Here is a 16,542-nt window from a genome sequence, read left to right as displayed (position 1 = left end):
TACAGTACAGGTAGTACAAGTAGAGGATGGTATGGTACATGTAGTATAGGTAGACAGCAGTATAGGTAGTACAGGTAGAAGATGGTATGGTTCATGTAGTACAGAAGAATACATAGATGCAGGAACACTGTATAGATAATCAAATAGACTTCATTTCATTCATTTCCTGAACATTTCCTTCTAGGAATCTTCCATGTTCCAAGTGACGGTCACAGATGACAACCTCATTGTTATCTCCCTGGAGGACTCAGATGTGATGTCTTCATCCTCAGTGTATGTTGTGAAGATCACTGGAGAATCTAAGAATTACTTTTTCCAGTTCGAAGAGTTTAACAGCTCATTGCCGAATCCTCTGGTTTTCAATGCCACTTACCACGGACTTTATTACATAATCACATTAATGGTGATCAATGCCAATCAGGCTTCAAGACCGGCAAGATCAGTGACTGTACTGACCAGTAAGTATGTCTACCGCTGGCAATGGTCACATCCAGGGCCAAAGCTTAACGGAAGGGTCCAGCCTTCAGCACTTCTCCGATGTGGTATAGGGGCTGTTGTAGTCCTCCCAGCCTTCTCTTCCCATATCGTGCGGGGTACAGCTGTTTAATGTATGAAACCTATCAGAATCCTAGTACTGTACATCATTGATCACCCTCCTGAGACTCCCAGTAACTCTTGTGTCCGTCTTGCAGAGCCGCTTCCAGTCAGCAGGGTTCTCATCCATGATTACAGTCCGTCACCAGAAACTGGAGTTGTGTTTGAAGTTTACTATCCAGAAAAGTTCAACGTCTTCACGAGAGTAAACATTAGTTATTGGGAAGGGAGCAACTTCCGCACAATGTTATACAAAGGTGAGTATGGTGTAATAATGTGATTAATATCAATAACCCGAAGAACAATAATAGTAATAACAAGAACACAAATAATCTACATAGGGAGAACAACTTTTAATAAACGATTACAATAACCCCTTAGGCTAATTTGACATGGGTGAGTGCAATATCGGGCCGTGAAACTTGGCCCGATATGGCACTCACCAACATGCGATTTCACCACAGATGCGAGGCTTTTTTTTATTAAAGCTGTCTCGCATCACTTTGGGGAAGTAGCGATCCTCCGATGTAGCTGCCAGGAGTGTCTTCTATTGGTTTCAATGGGGAAACCTCACATCGCATTTCACCGCGAGCACCCAGCATGTAGTGCGATGCTGCCACTGCCCCCATTGAAAATGGGCAATGCGAGGACACGCCCAAAGATAGGACATGCCACGATTTGTGTATGACCCCATTCAAAAGAATGGGGTTCATATTCCTGCAAGATTTGTGTTTCGCAGCTCACAAATCTTGCGCCGGAATCTCAGCCGTGTGAAACCGGCCTATTTTGTGCCTTAAGGATCTAGCAATTTTTATCGTCGCATTGCAAGAGTCATAACTCGTTGACATAGCTGTATGAGGTCTTGCTTTCTTGTGGGACAAGTTTTATTTTTTAATGGCACCACTGTGTTCTATAGAACTTTTATTACATTTTTGGTGTCTAATAACCTTTTTTCAGGTTTCCAGTTACCATGGAAACCCATTGGTACCTTTTAATTACATTATGGGGTGCTGATGGGTGACAGGAGGAGCCCCCTTCACTTGTCATCTGCTTACATGCTGCACCTGCTATTAATTGTGGCATGTCTCCACTCCTGGCAGTTAGTCAGTAGTCGGCCAAGCCACCACCTTAAAGAGATGTATGTGTAAAGCCCATTAGTGAAGTCACTAAAAACGTATTAGCCATCACTAAGGAGTTCATGTAGGTCTGTTCTACTGGGGCCGGGGGTCCATCCGGTGCTCTCCACCCGCCTCTGACCATTCTGCATAGAGGAAATGGAAAGCCTTTCTGTTTTAACAAGTTGTATTAAATATAATTTACAGATTTCTTCAAGGGTAAAACAGTGTTTAATCACTGGCTGCCGGGAACCTGCTACCGGAACGTCACCTTCCAGCTGGTGTCTGAAGCCTCTTTTAATAAAAGCACCTTAGTGGAAAGCAGTGGGATTGGACACAGACCGCAGCAGCACAGGACCGGTGAGCAGACGGATGGACCACCATCTTCTATCTCTGTATATAGTGTAGTATAGTATAGGGCAGTGTAGTACAGTAGTAATGACTATATGGCATTACTACTGTACTACACTGCCCGATACTATACTCCACTATATACATGACTATATGACATTACTACTGTACTACACCGCCCTATACTATACTTCACTATATACATGACTATATCACATTACTACTGTACTACACCGCCCTATACTATACTTCACTATATACATGACTATATGACATTACTACTGTACTACACCGCCATATACTATACTTTACTATACACATGACTATATGACATTACTACTGTACTACACCCCTTATACTATACTGTACTATATACATGACTATATGACATTACTACTGTACTACACTGCCCTATACTATACTCCACTATATACATGACTATATGGCATTACTACTGTACTACACCGCCCTATACTATACTTCACTATATACATGACTATATCACATTACTACTGTACTACACCGCCCTATACTATACTTCACTATATACATGACTATATGACATTACTACTGTACTACACCGCCCTATACTATACTTTACTATACACATGACTATATGACATTACTACTGTACTACACCCCTTATACTATACTGTACTATATACATGACTATATGACATTACTACTGTACTACACTGCCCTATACTATACTTCACTACATACATGACTATATGACATTACTACTGTACTACACCGCCCTATACTATACTTCACTATATAAATGACTATATGGCATTACTACTGTACTACACTGCCCGATATTATACTCCACTATATACATGACTATATGGCATTACTACTGTACTACACCGCCCTATACTATACTTCACTATATACATGACTATATGACATTACTACTGTACTACACCGCCCTATACTATACTTTACTATATACATGGCTATATGACATTACTACTGTACTACACCCCTTATACTATACTGTACTATATACATGACTATATGACATTACTACTGTACTACACCGCCTTATACTATACTTCACTACATACATGACTATATGACATTACTACTGTACTACACTGCCCGATATTATACTCCACTATATACATGACTATATGGCATTACTACTGTACTACACCGCCCTATACTATACTTTACTATATACATGACTATATGACATTACTACTGTACTACACTGCCCGATATTATACTTCACTATATACATGACTATATGGCATTACTACTGTACTACACCGCCCTATACTATACTTTACTATATACATGACTATATGACATTACTACTGTACTACACCGCCCTATACTATACTTCACTACATACATGACTATAAGACATTACTACTGTACTACACCGCCCTATACTATACTTTACTATATACATGACTATATGGCATTACTACTGTACTACACCGCCCTATACTATACTTCACTATATACATGACTATATCACATTACTACTGTACTACACCGCCCTATACTATACTTCACTATATACATGACTATATGACATTACTACTGTACTACACCGCCCTATACTATACTTTACTATACACATGACTATATGACATTACTACTGTACTACACCCCTTATACTATACTGTACTATATACATGACTATATGACATTACTACTGTACTACACCGCCCTATACTATACTTCACTATATAAATGACTATATGGCATTACTACTGTACTACACTGCCCGATATTATACTCCACTATATACATGACTATATGGCATTACTACTGTACTACACCGCCCTATACTATACTTCACTATATACATGACTATATGACATTACTACTGTACTACACCGCCCTATACTATACTTTACTATATACATGGCTATATGACATTACTACTGTACTACACCCCTTATACTATACTGTACTATATACATGACTATATGACATTACTACTGTACTACACCGCCTTATACTATACTTCACTACATACATGACTATATGACATTACTACTGTACTACACTGCCCGATATTATACTCCACTATATACATGACTATATGGCATTACTACTGTACTACACCGCCCTATACTATACTTTACTATATACATGACTATATGACATTACTACTGTACTACACTGCCCGATATTATACTTCACTATATACATGACTATATGGCATTACTACTGTACTACACCGCCCTATACTATACTTTACTATATACATGACTATATGACATTACTACTGTACTACACCGCCCTATACTATACTTCACTACATACATGACTATAAGACATTACTACTGTACTACACCGCCCTATACTATACTTTACTATATACATGACTATATGACATTACTACTGTACTACACCGCCCTATACTATACTTCACTACATACATGACTATAAGACATTACTACTGTACTACACTGCCCGATATTATACTCCACTATATACATGACTATATGACATTACTACTGTACTACACCCCGTATACTATACTGTACTATATACATGACTATATGACATTACTACTGTACTACACCGCCCTATACTATACTTCACTACATACATGACTATATGACATTACTACTGTACTACACTGCCCGATACTATACTCCACTATATACATGACTATATGACATTACTACTGTACTACACCGCCCTATATTATACTTCACTACATACATGACTATATGACATTACTACTGTACTACACTGCCCGATACTATACTCCACTATATACATGACTATATGACATTACTACTGTACTACACCACCCTATACTATACTTCACCATATACATTACGACTGTACTACTCCACCCTATACTATACTTTACTGTAACCATGACTATATGACAATACTACTGTACTACACCACCCTATACTATACTGTACTATAGACATGACTATATGTATATATATATGTAGTACATTACTACATAATGACATTACTACTGTACTACACAACCCTATACTATACTGTACTATATACATGACTATATGACATTACTACTGTACTACACCGCCTTATACTATACTTCACTACATACATGACTATATGACATTACTACTGTACTACACTGCCCGATATTATACTCCACTATATACATGACTATATGGCATTACTACTGTACTGCACCGCCCTATACTATACTTTACTATATACATGACTATATGACATTACTACTGTACTACACTGCCCGATATTATACTTCACTATATACATGACTATATGGCATTACTACTGTACTACACCGCCCTATACTATACTTTACTATATACATGACTATATGACATTACTACTGTACTACACCGCCCTATACTATACTTCACTACATACATGACTATAAGACATTACTACTGTACTACACCGCCCTATACTATACTTTACTATATACATGACTATATGACATTACTACTGTACTACACCGCCCTATACTATACTTCACTACATACATGACTATAAGACATTACTACTGTACTACACTGCCCGATATTATACTCCACTATATACATGACTATATGACATTACTACTGTACTACACCCCTTATACTATACTGTACTATATACATGACTATATGACATTACTACTGTACTACACCGCCCTATACTATACTTCACTACATACATGACTATATGACATTACTACTGTACTACACTGCCCGATACTATACTCCACTATATACATGACTATATGACATTACTACTGTACTACACCGCCCTATACTATATTTCACTACATACATGACTATATGACATTACTACTGTACTACACTGCCCGATACTATACTCCACTATATACATGACTATATGACATTACTACTGTACTACACCACCCTATACTATACTTCACCATATACATTACGACTGTACTACTCCACCCTATACTATACTTTACTGTATACATGACTATATGACAATACTACTGTACTACACCACCCTATACTATACTGTACTATAGACATGACTATATGTATATATATATGTAGTACATTACTACATAATGACATTACTACTGTACTACACAACCCTATACTATACTGTACTATATACATGACTATATGAAAGTACTACAGTACTACACCACCTTATACTATACTTCACTATATACGTGACTATTTAACACTATTAATGTACTACACTGTCTTATACTATGTTGTACTATATACATGACTATATAACATTACTACTGTACGACAATGCGCTTTATACATTACTCACTACTGTACTACACCACCCTATACTATACTGTACTATAGAGATGACTATATGTATATATATGTTGTACATTACTACATAATAACATTGCTACTGTACTACACCGCCCTATACTATACTTCACTAAATACATGACTATATGACATTACTACTGTACTACACCGCCCTATACTATACTGTACTATATACATGACTATATGACATTACTACTGTACTACACCGCCCTATACTATACTTCAATACATACATGGCTATATGACAGTACTGTACTACACTGCCCTATACTATAATATATACATGATTATATGAAATTACTACCATACTACACCACCCTATACTATAGTATATACATGACTATATCACATTATTAGTGTTCTACATGCATATGTGTCAGCGAGAGAGAGGGGACCTAATCGATCCCACCTCTATCACTGATTTGTCACGGATCGATTACTCTGAGCACTCTTGCCGCTATGACCACTTGTCATGGCAGAGCCTCGATCGATCACTCTAGCAGTGTTGCAAGTGTGGAGTCGTTAGAATACAGGTGGATTAGTACTCTGCTTTTCCAGGCTTCTGCACGCATGCAGACCGGAAGCTCAGATCCCCCCCCTTCCTGCTCTGATCTAAACGCCTCCAGCACTCTACAATATCTGTACACACTCACTGCCACCGCCAGCTTTTATCACCGGTAAGCTGGAACCCAGACTATGAATCATGAACACAATTTTCAGAGTTATGGTTTGTTTTAAAACGGACAAAAATATACAGAAAAGGATGTTACAGTGGAGATAACGTTTACAGGCATATATAACAGACAGTACTTAAAATAAACAAGGAAGAAAATAACAGAAAGATACCAGATTTGGTATGTACAGCCCAAGGTTCAGAATTGTGCGGAGTCATGGGAAGAAAAGGGAAAGTCGTTATGCCACAGCGTATCTCCAAAAGTCTGACAACTGGGTCTGTATGACCCCTAGTTTTTAAGGTTTCCCCAGAACACACCTCTCCAAGCCTCCTGTGAGGTCATTCTGAGAGGAGTGGGATGATTGCGTTCGTTCCTGAGGAAAAACCATAATTCCCTATTTCGGCCATATCTCTGCAGGAGATCCTCTGATTGGGAATATATGCCTGGCATATTTCTGGTCATGATATTATCTACTCAGCGATACCAAGCATGACCCGAAAATTATACCCAGGTATGCAGATACACCATTTGTGGGTGTTCTGGGGCCCACACCTCTATAGATTTAGATGTTTTAATCAGCTGGCTCGCCCGATTCTGAAAATATAATTCATATCGAGCTATAATTCCTTCACACGACCAATAATTCCTTATTAAGAGATTTTACCCTTTCCTGACTCTCGGAGCCAGGATGTTTCTGTGAAATACCAGAGGTGTCAATCCTCGCTGGCATGGGGTTAATTAGCATCCCCCTGTCACTGGCTAACTTTAATGCTATTATGATCAAGAACTTCCTGAGGGCACATGCATACCACAGTTCACTTTAGTTAAGAGGAGGGGGAGAGAAGAATATTAAGGAACCCACTCAACTTTTCCCTAGTCCAGAATAGTTGACAGTGGAAAGGTACAGTTGGGTGACACTTTACCAATATCATTATACCATAATAAGTATGTGACATTACTAACTATTGTACTACACCGCCATATACTATACTATGCTGTACTATATACATTACTACTGCACTACACCACCCTATATTATACTACACTATATTCATTACTATATGACATTACTACCTCTACTATACTACACTATATACATGACTATATGACATTACTACTATACTACACCGCCCTATACTAGACTACCCTATATGCATTTTTATATGAAATTACTTCCTTTACTATACTACACTAAATACATGACCTAATGACATTACTACTGTACTACACTGCTCTACATATATAATATAGTGCTATATGGCACATTATAAAACTGGCAGCACACATATATAACGTACCACTGGGCACTATATCATATAACTGTAATATTTTGTCTTTAGCTCCCTTCCCACCAAGAAACCTCACCATACAAGTGTTAGTGCTGAACGAGAGCCACGTTGAGGAGACACCTGTTGGTTTCCTTCATTCTGGACATATTGAATCCAATCCAGTCACAGAGAAAGCGGAGATGTTGGAGGATCAGTTTGAGAGCTCTGCAGTCATGTCTTCCCATAACTGGAGCGACTATAAAGCATCAGACCTCGTGACGACATCACGACCGTACTGGTGGGTGAACGAAAGTGTGACAGCAGACAATGAGGGATTTGTGAATGAGATTCCACCCGACTATGACAATCAAACTCTAATAATCTCCTCGTCTGAGGCCACCCATGATCCAACTGCTCTTCTCAGATTCAGACTCCTAGTCAGCTGGCTCCCGCCAAAGCCACCGACCGCCTTTGATGGCTTCAACATCTACATCCAGAGGGATGGTATGTATGAGTTCTCAATGTCTGTGTTGTCCAAACACTTAAAAATGTTGTCAAGTCCAAAAGAATATTCTCTTCCAAAATTCCAATAAATACCTTCACGAGCCTCAGCCAAGAGCCCAGCCACACCGGCTATATCTGCCATACCAGCCATAGGGCCTTGCCATACCAGTCAAGAGTCCAGCTATACCGGCAATACCTGCCATACCAGCCAAAAGCCCAGCCCTATCTGCCATATCGGCCATACCAGCCATGAGCCCTGCCATACTGGCCTTACCTACCATACCAGCCAAAAGCCCAGCCGCACCTGCCATACCATCCAAGAGCCCAGCCATACCTGCCATACTGGCAATAACAGCTAAATATTCTGCCATACTGGCCACACCTGCCATACCAGCCATGAGCCCTGCCATACCGGCCATACCTACCTTACCAGCCAAGAGCCTGGCCATACATGCCATACCAGCCAACAGCCCAGCCATACCAGCCAAGAGCCCAGCCATACCGGCCATACCAGTCAAGAGCCCAGCCATACCTGCCATACTGGCCATATCGGCCATACCTGCCATACCTGCCATACTGGCCATACCAGCCAAATATCCTGCCATACTGGCCATACCTGCCATACCAGCCATGAGCCCTGCCATACCGGCCATACCTACCTTACCAGCCAAGAGCCTGGCCATACATGCCATACCAGCCAACAGCCCAGCCATACCAGTCAAGAGCCCAGCCATACCGGCCATACCAGTCAAGAGCCCAGCCATACCTGCCATACTGGCCATATCGGCCATACCTGCCATACCAGCCATACCTGCCATACTGGCCATACCAGCCAAATATCCTGCCATACTGGCCATACCTGCCATACCAGCCATGAGCCCTGCCATACCGGCCATACCTACCTTACCAGCCAAGAGCCTGGCCATACATGCCATACCAGCCAACAGCCCATCCATACCAGCCAAGAGCCCAGCCATACCGGCCATACCAGTCAAGAGCCCAGCCATACCTGCCATACTGGCCATATCGGCCATACCTGCCATACCAGCCATACCTGTCATACTGGCTATACCAACTTAGGAACAGCAACTGTTGGCAATATTTTTGGGCAGCTGTAAGGAATCCGTACAAAACAGAGCTTCAGAAATACAAATTCATTAGGGATCTGTTCCCATACGGCTCACGATAGAACCTAGCAAAAAAGGGATGTGAAATGACTGCTGCTGAGTCAAATGTAGAGTTTACAAGCTGAGAATAGTGAACATCACGTGGTGGTGCACTCAGTAATGTAGCAACACACATAGTAATATACAATGTCGTTAAGTACTACAATTTTCAGCATACATAACTGATACATTCTCACAACATCCAGTAAAAGGAATGTATATGTTAGACATATTTGTTTTCTAGTACGGGAACCTATAGTCCCTAATGTGTAGTGTATGACATATACATAATTTTTCTCATCTCGCACCACAAATCTTCTACGGGGAGTACACACATAGTGAAATTTTCCGCAAGACAATCTGCACATGAGCTTCTTGCAGATTTTGACCGTGGTTTTCACTTATTGTATTGATGAAGGAAATTTGCTGTGAAAATAGGCTGCTTCTATGCGGCAGATATAGCATGAGCTGGACATCTGCTACATGGCTGTGTCCTCTGTTTGGGGTTTAAGATCCCATTCGCTTAGAGTACTACAGTTTGTTGGAGAATTTTGGTGAAATTCTGCAAGAATTCTGCTCCGTGTAAACTCAACATAAGACTTCCTCCATCAGCTGGATCTCTGCAAGCAGAACCAGTAAGTAAGAGCAGCTCTGTAGTCACAGGTGAATAGAGCCACTTTGCTCCTCGTGCTTCCTGCTGCTTGTGACACGCACAATCAGGTTAATGTGCCTCTCATGCAACTTATTAGTTTTGTTTTCCTTAACAGAAAACGCAACAGAAGTTTCTTCGGTTGATGAGAACACTCAGGAGTTCACCACAGAACTAAAGGAACCTGGGAAATATAAGCTAACATTAAGAACATTCAGCTCCTCCGGGTCTTGTCCAACTCGAGAAAGTGACGCCTCCAAAGCCGTGAGTTTTTATATCAGTAAGTGATCTGTCCTTCCTCGTACGATTACTGCAAAGTTACCCTGTAGGTCAGATAGAACCTCCAAGATGTTTAGCCATACGATCTGGCCTCGGAGCCCTCAAGTGTCCACTTCTTAAAGGAAACCTGTCAATACATTGGAGGGGCTCATAGGTGAGTGAATGCGGGGGAGTTGTTTCTCATACTCACGGGGTCCCCTCCCATATCCAGCGCTGTGACCTTGAGAAATCAGCATGCACACACATGTCCGAGGAGTATGAGACTCAGCTCCCCAACCCGATGTGTCCTCACTTTTGAACCCCCTGCTGACAGGTTCCCCTTAAACATAAGACTGCATCTAAATGTTGTAAGATGCTGGTGGGATGGTAGAATGGCGCAACAGAGACGAGATCATTCAAGGACGCAAAAGCTCTACACGTTTACAGTTGATCACATTTCCTAGGGGGGGCACCAATTCCAGACAATACAGACCCAAACAATTTGCAAGCCTAATGGCAATTACAGTAAACAGTCTTTCAACTGATGGCCCATTCACATGGAACGATTATCCTTCAGAGTTGTTCAAATTCCCGCTATCCCGCAGGAATCTGAGCGATAATCGTCCCGTGTAAACGCGACCGGACGATGAGCCGTTCAGTGTAAACAGCAGTCGGTCACTTCTGGACGACTGCCTTCTATGAATGGAGGGACAAGACAGTCCCTCACCAATCCTCAGGCTCTAGGGAGAATTTGGCAGCAGCTTCTTGGACCTTCACACTTACGTCCTCTCCCGGTCTGGCGCCACCACAAAGCCCTCCAGACTTCTTGCAGTCAGCGTCACATAATAGATGGAAAGGCATCGTGAAAATTTGTGGACATAGAGGCGCAACTCTCACAAAATGGTATTCAAGTAGGTAGTTTCACCCGGTTCTCAAAGGTTTAAAAGCAGTCAATATTTAACGTGTTTCGGGGACGCAGACCCTTCCTCAGAAATGACTGATGAGTGTGGGATATAGTGGAGGTTTTTCCAATTCTATTACTAAGATACCCGCTGTTCTCCAGAACGATAGCGAGTATAGGAGCAACCTCTGCTGTATCCCACACGGACCCTGTATCTCCAGGACCTCCGCTGCACATCTACAAGGGCTGGCGCTGGGCTTCCACAGACTAACATATGCGTAAATTAATTTGCCGCACTGGAGCGTATTTGCGCATCAACTAGGTTTGAAGATGGCACTAAACAGACTGCTACGTGTTTGCCATTACATAGTACTGTAAATTTCGTGATCACAGGGCTAGTTCACACGCACGCGGGATCCTCCCCTTCCGTGGAGTAGAATGGCTATTAAAGCCACATAAGGGCCATCTGTCTTCTGTTCCTGCGTTATCCGCAGCGTCACACCCTCCCCTCCCTTTTTTTAAGCTTCCATAGACTCCTATGGCAGCTTTCTGCGTCACACAGACTAAGGTAGGGCAATGCCTATCTTTTCACGCACGCAGGATTTGCGCACGAGAAAAACACTCGAGATAACGAACACGTTGAAATCAATGGCTTCGCTTTGCAACTTTTTACAGGTGTGAATTTCACTCGCACAAAAAACTGCACAGACACGTACGTCTATTTAAGCCCTTGTAGATAAATAAGCATTAGGTCAAGACTTGGGGTCTTGGAGGGGGTGCTGCCCAATTGGATGGTCAAATCTGGTGCTGTTTCCTACTTTCTGCCCTTTAGGTCCTGATGGGAAGTGGTTTGAAGAGCTGACAGAACAGCCGGTGAATGTGATGGTAAACGCCCTCAACGCCACGGCTGCGCTGGTTTGGTGGACATCATCCCTGACGAGCGGCAATGAATTTATTGTATCTGTGAAATCCCAAACTTGTCAGAAACAGAAGGAGAGCCAGCGGCTGGAGAAGCGATACTGCGACAAGGTGACCCGATGCAACAGACCCCCGTGTACCCACCCTCAGAGAACAGAAGCCCAGAGCAGGCTTACAGGTCATACGAGTATTTTCTATGTCCGCCCGGCTTTTATCACACAGTGGTCTCGTTCACATTTGCATATCTGTAATTCCAAACTAAGAGTGGAACATAAACAAAAGAGATCTAGACTGGAGAGATTCGCGCGTCCTCCAGGTTTTGGATGCACTCATAGGGCTAGCTTAAAAATATTGATGCAAAAGACTAACAAAAACACAAGTGTGAATGAGACCTTAGTCATGTGGCCTCATCCGGACAGTCATCGTGTAGTCTCAGCTCCCAGGTGGACAGTTGTTGTGTGACCTAAACCCCAGGCCGGACGGTCATTGTATGGCCTCGCTCCCCAGTCGGCTGGTCTTCGTATGGCCTCGCTCCCCCTGTAGAAGGTTGTTATATAGCCTTGCCCCCCAGCTGGACGGTTGTTGTATGGCCTCGGCCCCCAGCCGGACGGTTGTTGCATGGCCTCTGCCCCCAGCCGGACGGTTGTTGCATGGCCTCTGTCCCCCAGCCGGACGGTTGTTGCATGGCCTCGGCCCCCCAGCCGGACGGTTGTTGCATGGCCTCGGCCCCCAGCCGGACGGTTGTTGTATGGCCTCGGCCCCCAGCCGGACGGTTGTTGCATGGCCTCTGCCCCCAGCCGGACAGTTGTTGCATGGCCTCGGCCCCCAGCCGGACGGTTGTTGCATGGCCTCGGCCCCAAGCCGGACGGTTGTTGCATGGCCTCGGCCCCCAGCCGGACGGTTGTTGCATGGCCTCGGCCCCCAGCCGGACGGTTGTTGCATGGCCTCGGCCCCCAGCCGGACGGTTGTTGCATGGCCTCGGCCCCAAGCCGGACGGTTGTTGCATGGCCTCGGCCCCCAGCCGGACGGTTGTTGCATGGCCTCGGCCCCAAGCCGGACGGTTGTTGCATGGCCTCGGCCCCCAGCCGGACGGTTGTTGCATGGCCTCGGCCCCCAGCCGGACGGTTGTAGCATGGCCTCGGCCCCCAGCCGGACGGTTGTTGCATGGCCTCGGCCCCCAGCCGGACGGTTGTTGCATGGCCTCGGCCCCAAGCCGGACGGTTGTTGCATGGCCTCGGCCCCCAGCCGGACGGTTGTTGCATGGCCTCGGCCCCCAGCCGGACGGTTGTTGCATGGCCTCGGCCCCCAGCCGGACGGTTGTAGCATGGCCTCGGCCCCCAGCCGGACGGTTTTTGCATGGCCTCGGCCCCCAGCCGGACGGTTGTTGCATGGCCTCGGCCCCCAGCCGGACGGTTGTTGCATGGCCTCGGCCCCCAGCCGGACGGTTGTTGCATGGCCTCGGCCCCCAGCCGGACGGTTGTTGCATGGCCTCGGCCCCCAGCCGGACGGTTGTTGCATGGCCTCGGCCCCCAGCCGGACGGTTGTTGCATGGCCTCGGCCCCCAGCCGGACGGTTGTTGCATGGCCTCGGCCCCCAGCTGCACGGTTGTTGCATGGCCTCAGCCCCCAGCCGGACGGTTGTTGCATGGCCTCGGCCCCCAGCTGGACAGTCCTTGCATAGCCTCGGCCCCCAGCCGGACGGCCGTTGTATGGCCTCGAACCCCAGCCGGACGGCCGTTGTATGGCCTCGAACCCCAGCCTTACGGCCGTTGTATAGCCTCGAACCCCAGCCGGACGGCCGTTGTATGGCCTCGAACCCCAGCCGGACGGCCGTTGTATGGCCTCGAACCCCAGCCGGACGGCCGTTGTATGGCCTCGAACCCCAGCCGGACAGCTGTTGTATGGCCTCGGCCACCAGCCGGATGGTTGTTCTATGGTCTTGACCCCCAGCCGGACGGCCGTTGTATGGTTCCGGACCCCAGCCAGACGGTCATTGTATGGCCTCGGACCCCAGCCGGATGGTTATTGTATGGCCTTGGACCCCAGCCGGATGGTCGTTGAACGGCCCCAGCCTTCGCCTAAGCCTTCAGGCGGTTGGTCATTGTGTGGCGTTAGGCCAGCTGCATGACTGGATTTGCAGATCTGCAGCAAATGCCGTTCATAGCATGCTATTGAAAATCACTTTTTCCTGCACACCCGCAGAATTGAATAGTGATTTCCACGAATGGAGGACAAATCGGAGCATGCTCTAATCTCGTGCAGATTCAGCATAGATGGCTTTTATTGAAGTCAATGGAAGCCGTCTGACCCACAGCCCCTTCGCAATTGACATTGCGGAAAGGTGACGGATTCTGCATCATCGCCTAGCAGATAACAATAGGATTAGATACACGGCTGAGCAGACTGTATCACAATGATAGGATTAGATACACGGCTGAGCAGACTGTATTACAATGATAGGATTAGATACACGGCTGAGCAGACTGTATTACAGTGATAGGATTAGATACACGGCTGAGCAGACTGTATTACAATGATAGGATTAGATACACGGCTGAGCAGACTGTATTACAATGATAGGATTAGATACACGGCTGAGCAGACTGTATTACAATGATAGGATTAGATACACGGCTGAGCAGACTGTATCACAATGACAGGATTAGATACATGGCTCAGCAGACTGTATCACAATGATAGGATTAGATACATGGCTCAGAAGACTATCACAATAATAGGGTTAGATACACGGCTGAGCAGACTGTATCACAATGATAGGATTAGATACACGGCTGAGCAGACTGTATCACAATGATAGGATTAGATGCATGGCTCAGCAGACTGTATCACAATGATAGGATTAGATACATGGCTCAGAAGACTATCACAATAATAGGGTTAGATACACGGCTGAGGAGACTGTATCACAATGATAGGATTAGATACACGGCTGAGCAGACTGTATCACAATGACAGGATTAGATACACGGCTCAGCAGACTATCACAATAAGGGCGCCCACCCACTGGCGATTTTTTTTCCTTTGCGTTTTGCGTTTTTTCTCAAGAGCAATTAGTTTTGAATGTACTCCTGTCCACTGGCGTTTTTTGTTTCAGTCCGTTGCAATTTTTAACATAGGAACTGTCAGTTGCATATGTGTCCTTATTTTTCTCTTAATGCACCCATGAATGTCAATGTAAATTAACGCAAAAAGCCGCGAAAAAGCCGCAAAAACGCCGCGGAAAACGCGCCAAAAACGCTGCGTTTTTCACGCACGAAAATCGCAAACGCCAGTGGGTGGGCGCCCTAATAGGGTTAGATACACGGCTGAGCAGACTGTATCACAATGATAGGATTAGATACACGGCTGAGTAGACTGTATCACAATGATAGGATTAGATACACGGCTGAGCAGACTGTATCACAATGATAGGATTAGATACATGGCTCAGCATACAGTAGTGTACATGGTGAGCTTAGATGCAGCAAGGTGCACTGTCCCAGAGATAACTCTAATGATGTGTTATGTTGTAGGTAAATCTCACCAGCAATATCATCAATGATCTGGTTCCGGGCGCACAATACAGAGTGGTCGTCCACCTGCAGAAAGCTCCATTAGTTGGGCCTCCCTCTGATGCCGTTGTGTTCTCAACAGGTAACAAACAACGATGATCACATCTCTATAGAGAATGGGACTATATACAGTAAAGAGACGATATACAAACACATATATCGTTGTATACTGCTGATATACAAACACATATATCGTTGTATACTGCTGATATACAAACACATATATCGTTGTATACTGCTGATATACAAACACATATATGATATAAAGACACATATATAGTGTATACTGCTGATATACAAACACATATATAGTTGTATACTGCTGATATACA

The 16,542-nt window shown here is 44.3% G+C and overlaps 1 protein-coding gene across 2 annotated transcripts in view; it reads left to right on the top strand.

Annotated features, from left to right (window-relative positions):
- PTPRO (protein tyrosine phosphatase receptor type O) overlaps positions 1-16,542 on the top strand; it is a 72,905-nt gene that overhangs the window by 13,782 nt on the left and 42,581 nt on the right. The window contains exons 2-8 of one of the 2 annotated variants that reach the window (XM_066590711.1): positions 185-458; positions 693-851; positions 1,917-2,069; positions 8,316-8,747; positions 10,681-10,842; positions 12,554-12,750; positions 16,172-16,292. In XM_066590711.1, the coding sequence (XP_066446808.1) occupies positions 185-458; positions 693-851; positions 1,917-2,069; positions 8,316-8,747; positions 10,681-10,842; positions 12,554-12,750; positions 16,172-16,292 (1,498 nt within the window). The remainder of the gene's footprint in view (positions 1-184; positions 459-692; positions 852-1,916; positions 2,070-8,315; positions 8,748-10,680; positions 10,843-12,553; positions 12,751-16,171; positions 16,293-16,542) is intronic. The other variant, XM_066590712.1, reaches the window with a different exon arrangement.

The sequence above is a fragment of the Eleutherodactylus coqui genome, chromosome 2 (genome assembly GCF_035609145.1).
Source record: "Eleutherodactylus coqui strain aEleCoq1 chromosome 2, aEleCoq1.hap1, whole genome shotgun sequence".
Classification (NCBI taxonomy): Eukaryota; Metazoa; Chordata; class Amphibia; order Anura; family Eleutherodactylidae; genus Eleutherodactylus; species Eleutherodactylus coqui.
The sequence above is the reverse complement of the archived record's forward strand: the minus strand, read 5'-3'. Positions and strand labels throughout refer to the sequence as shown.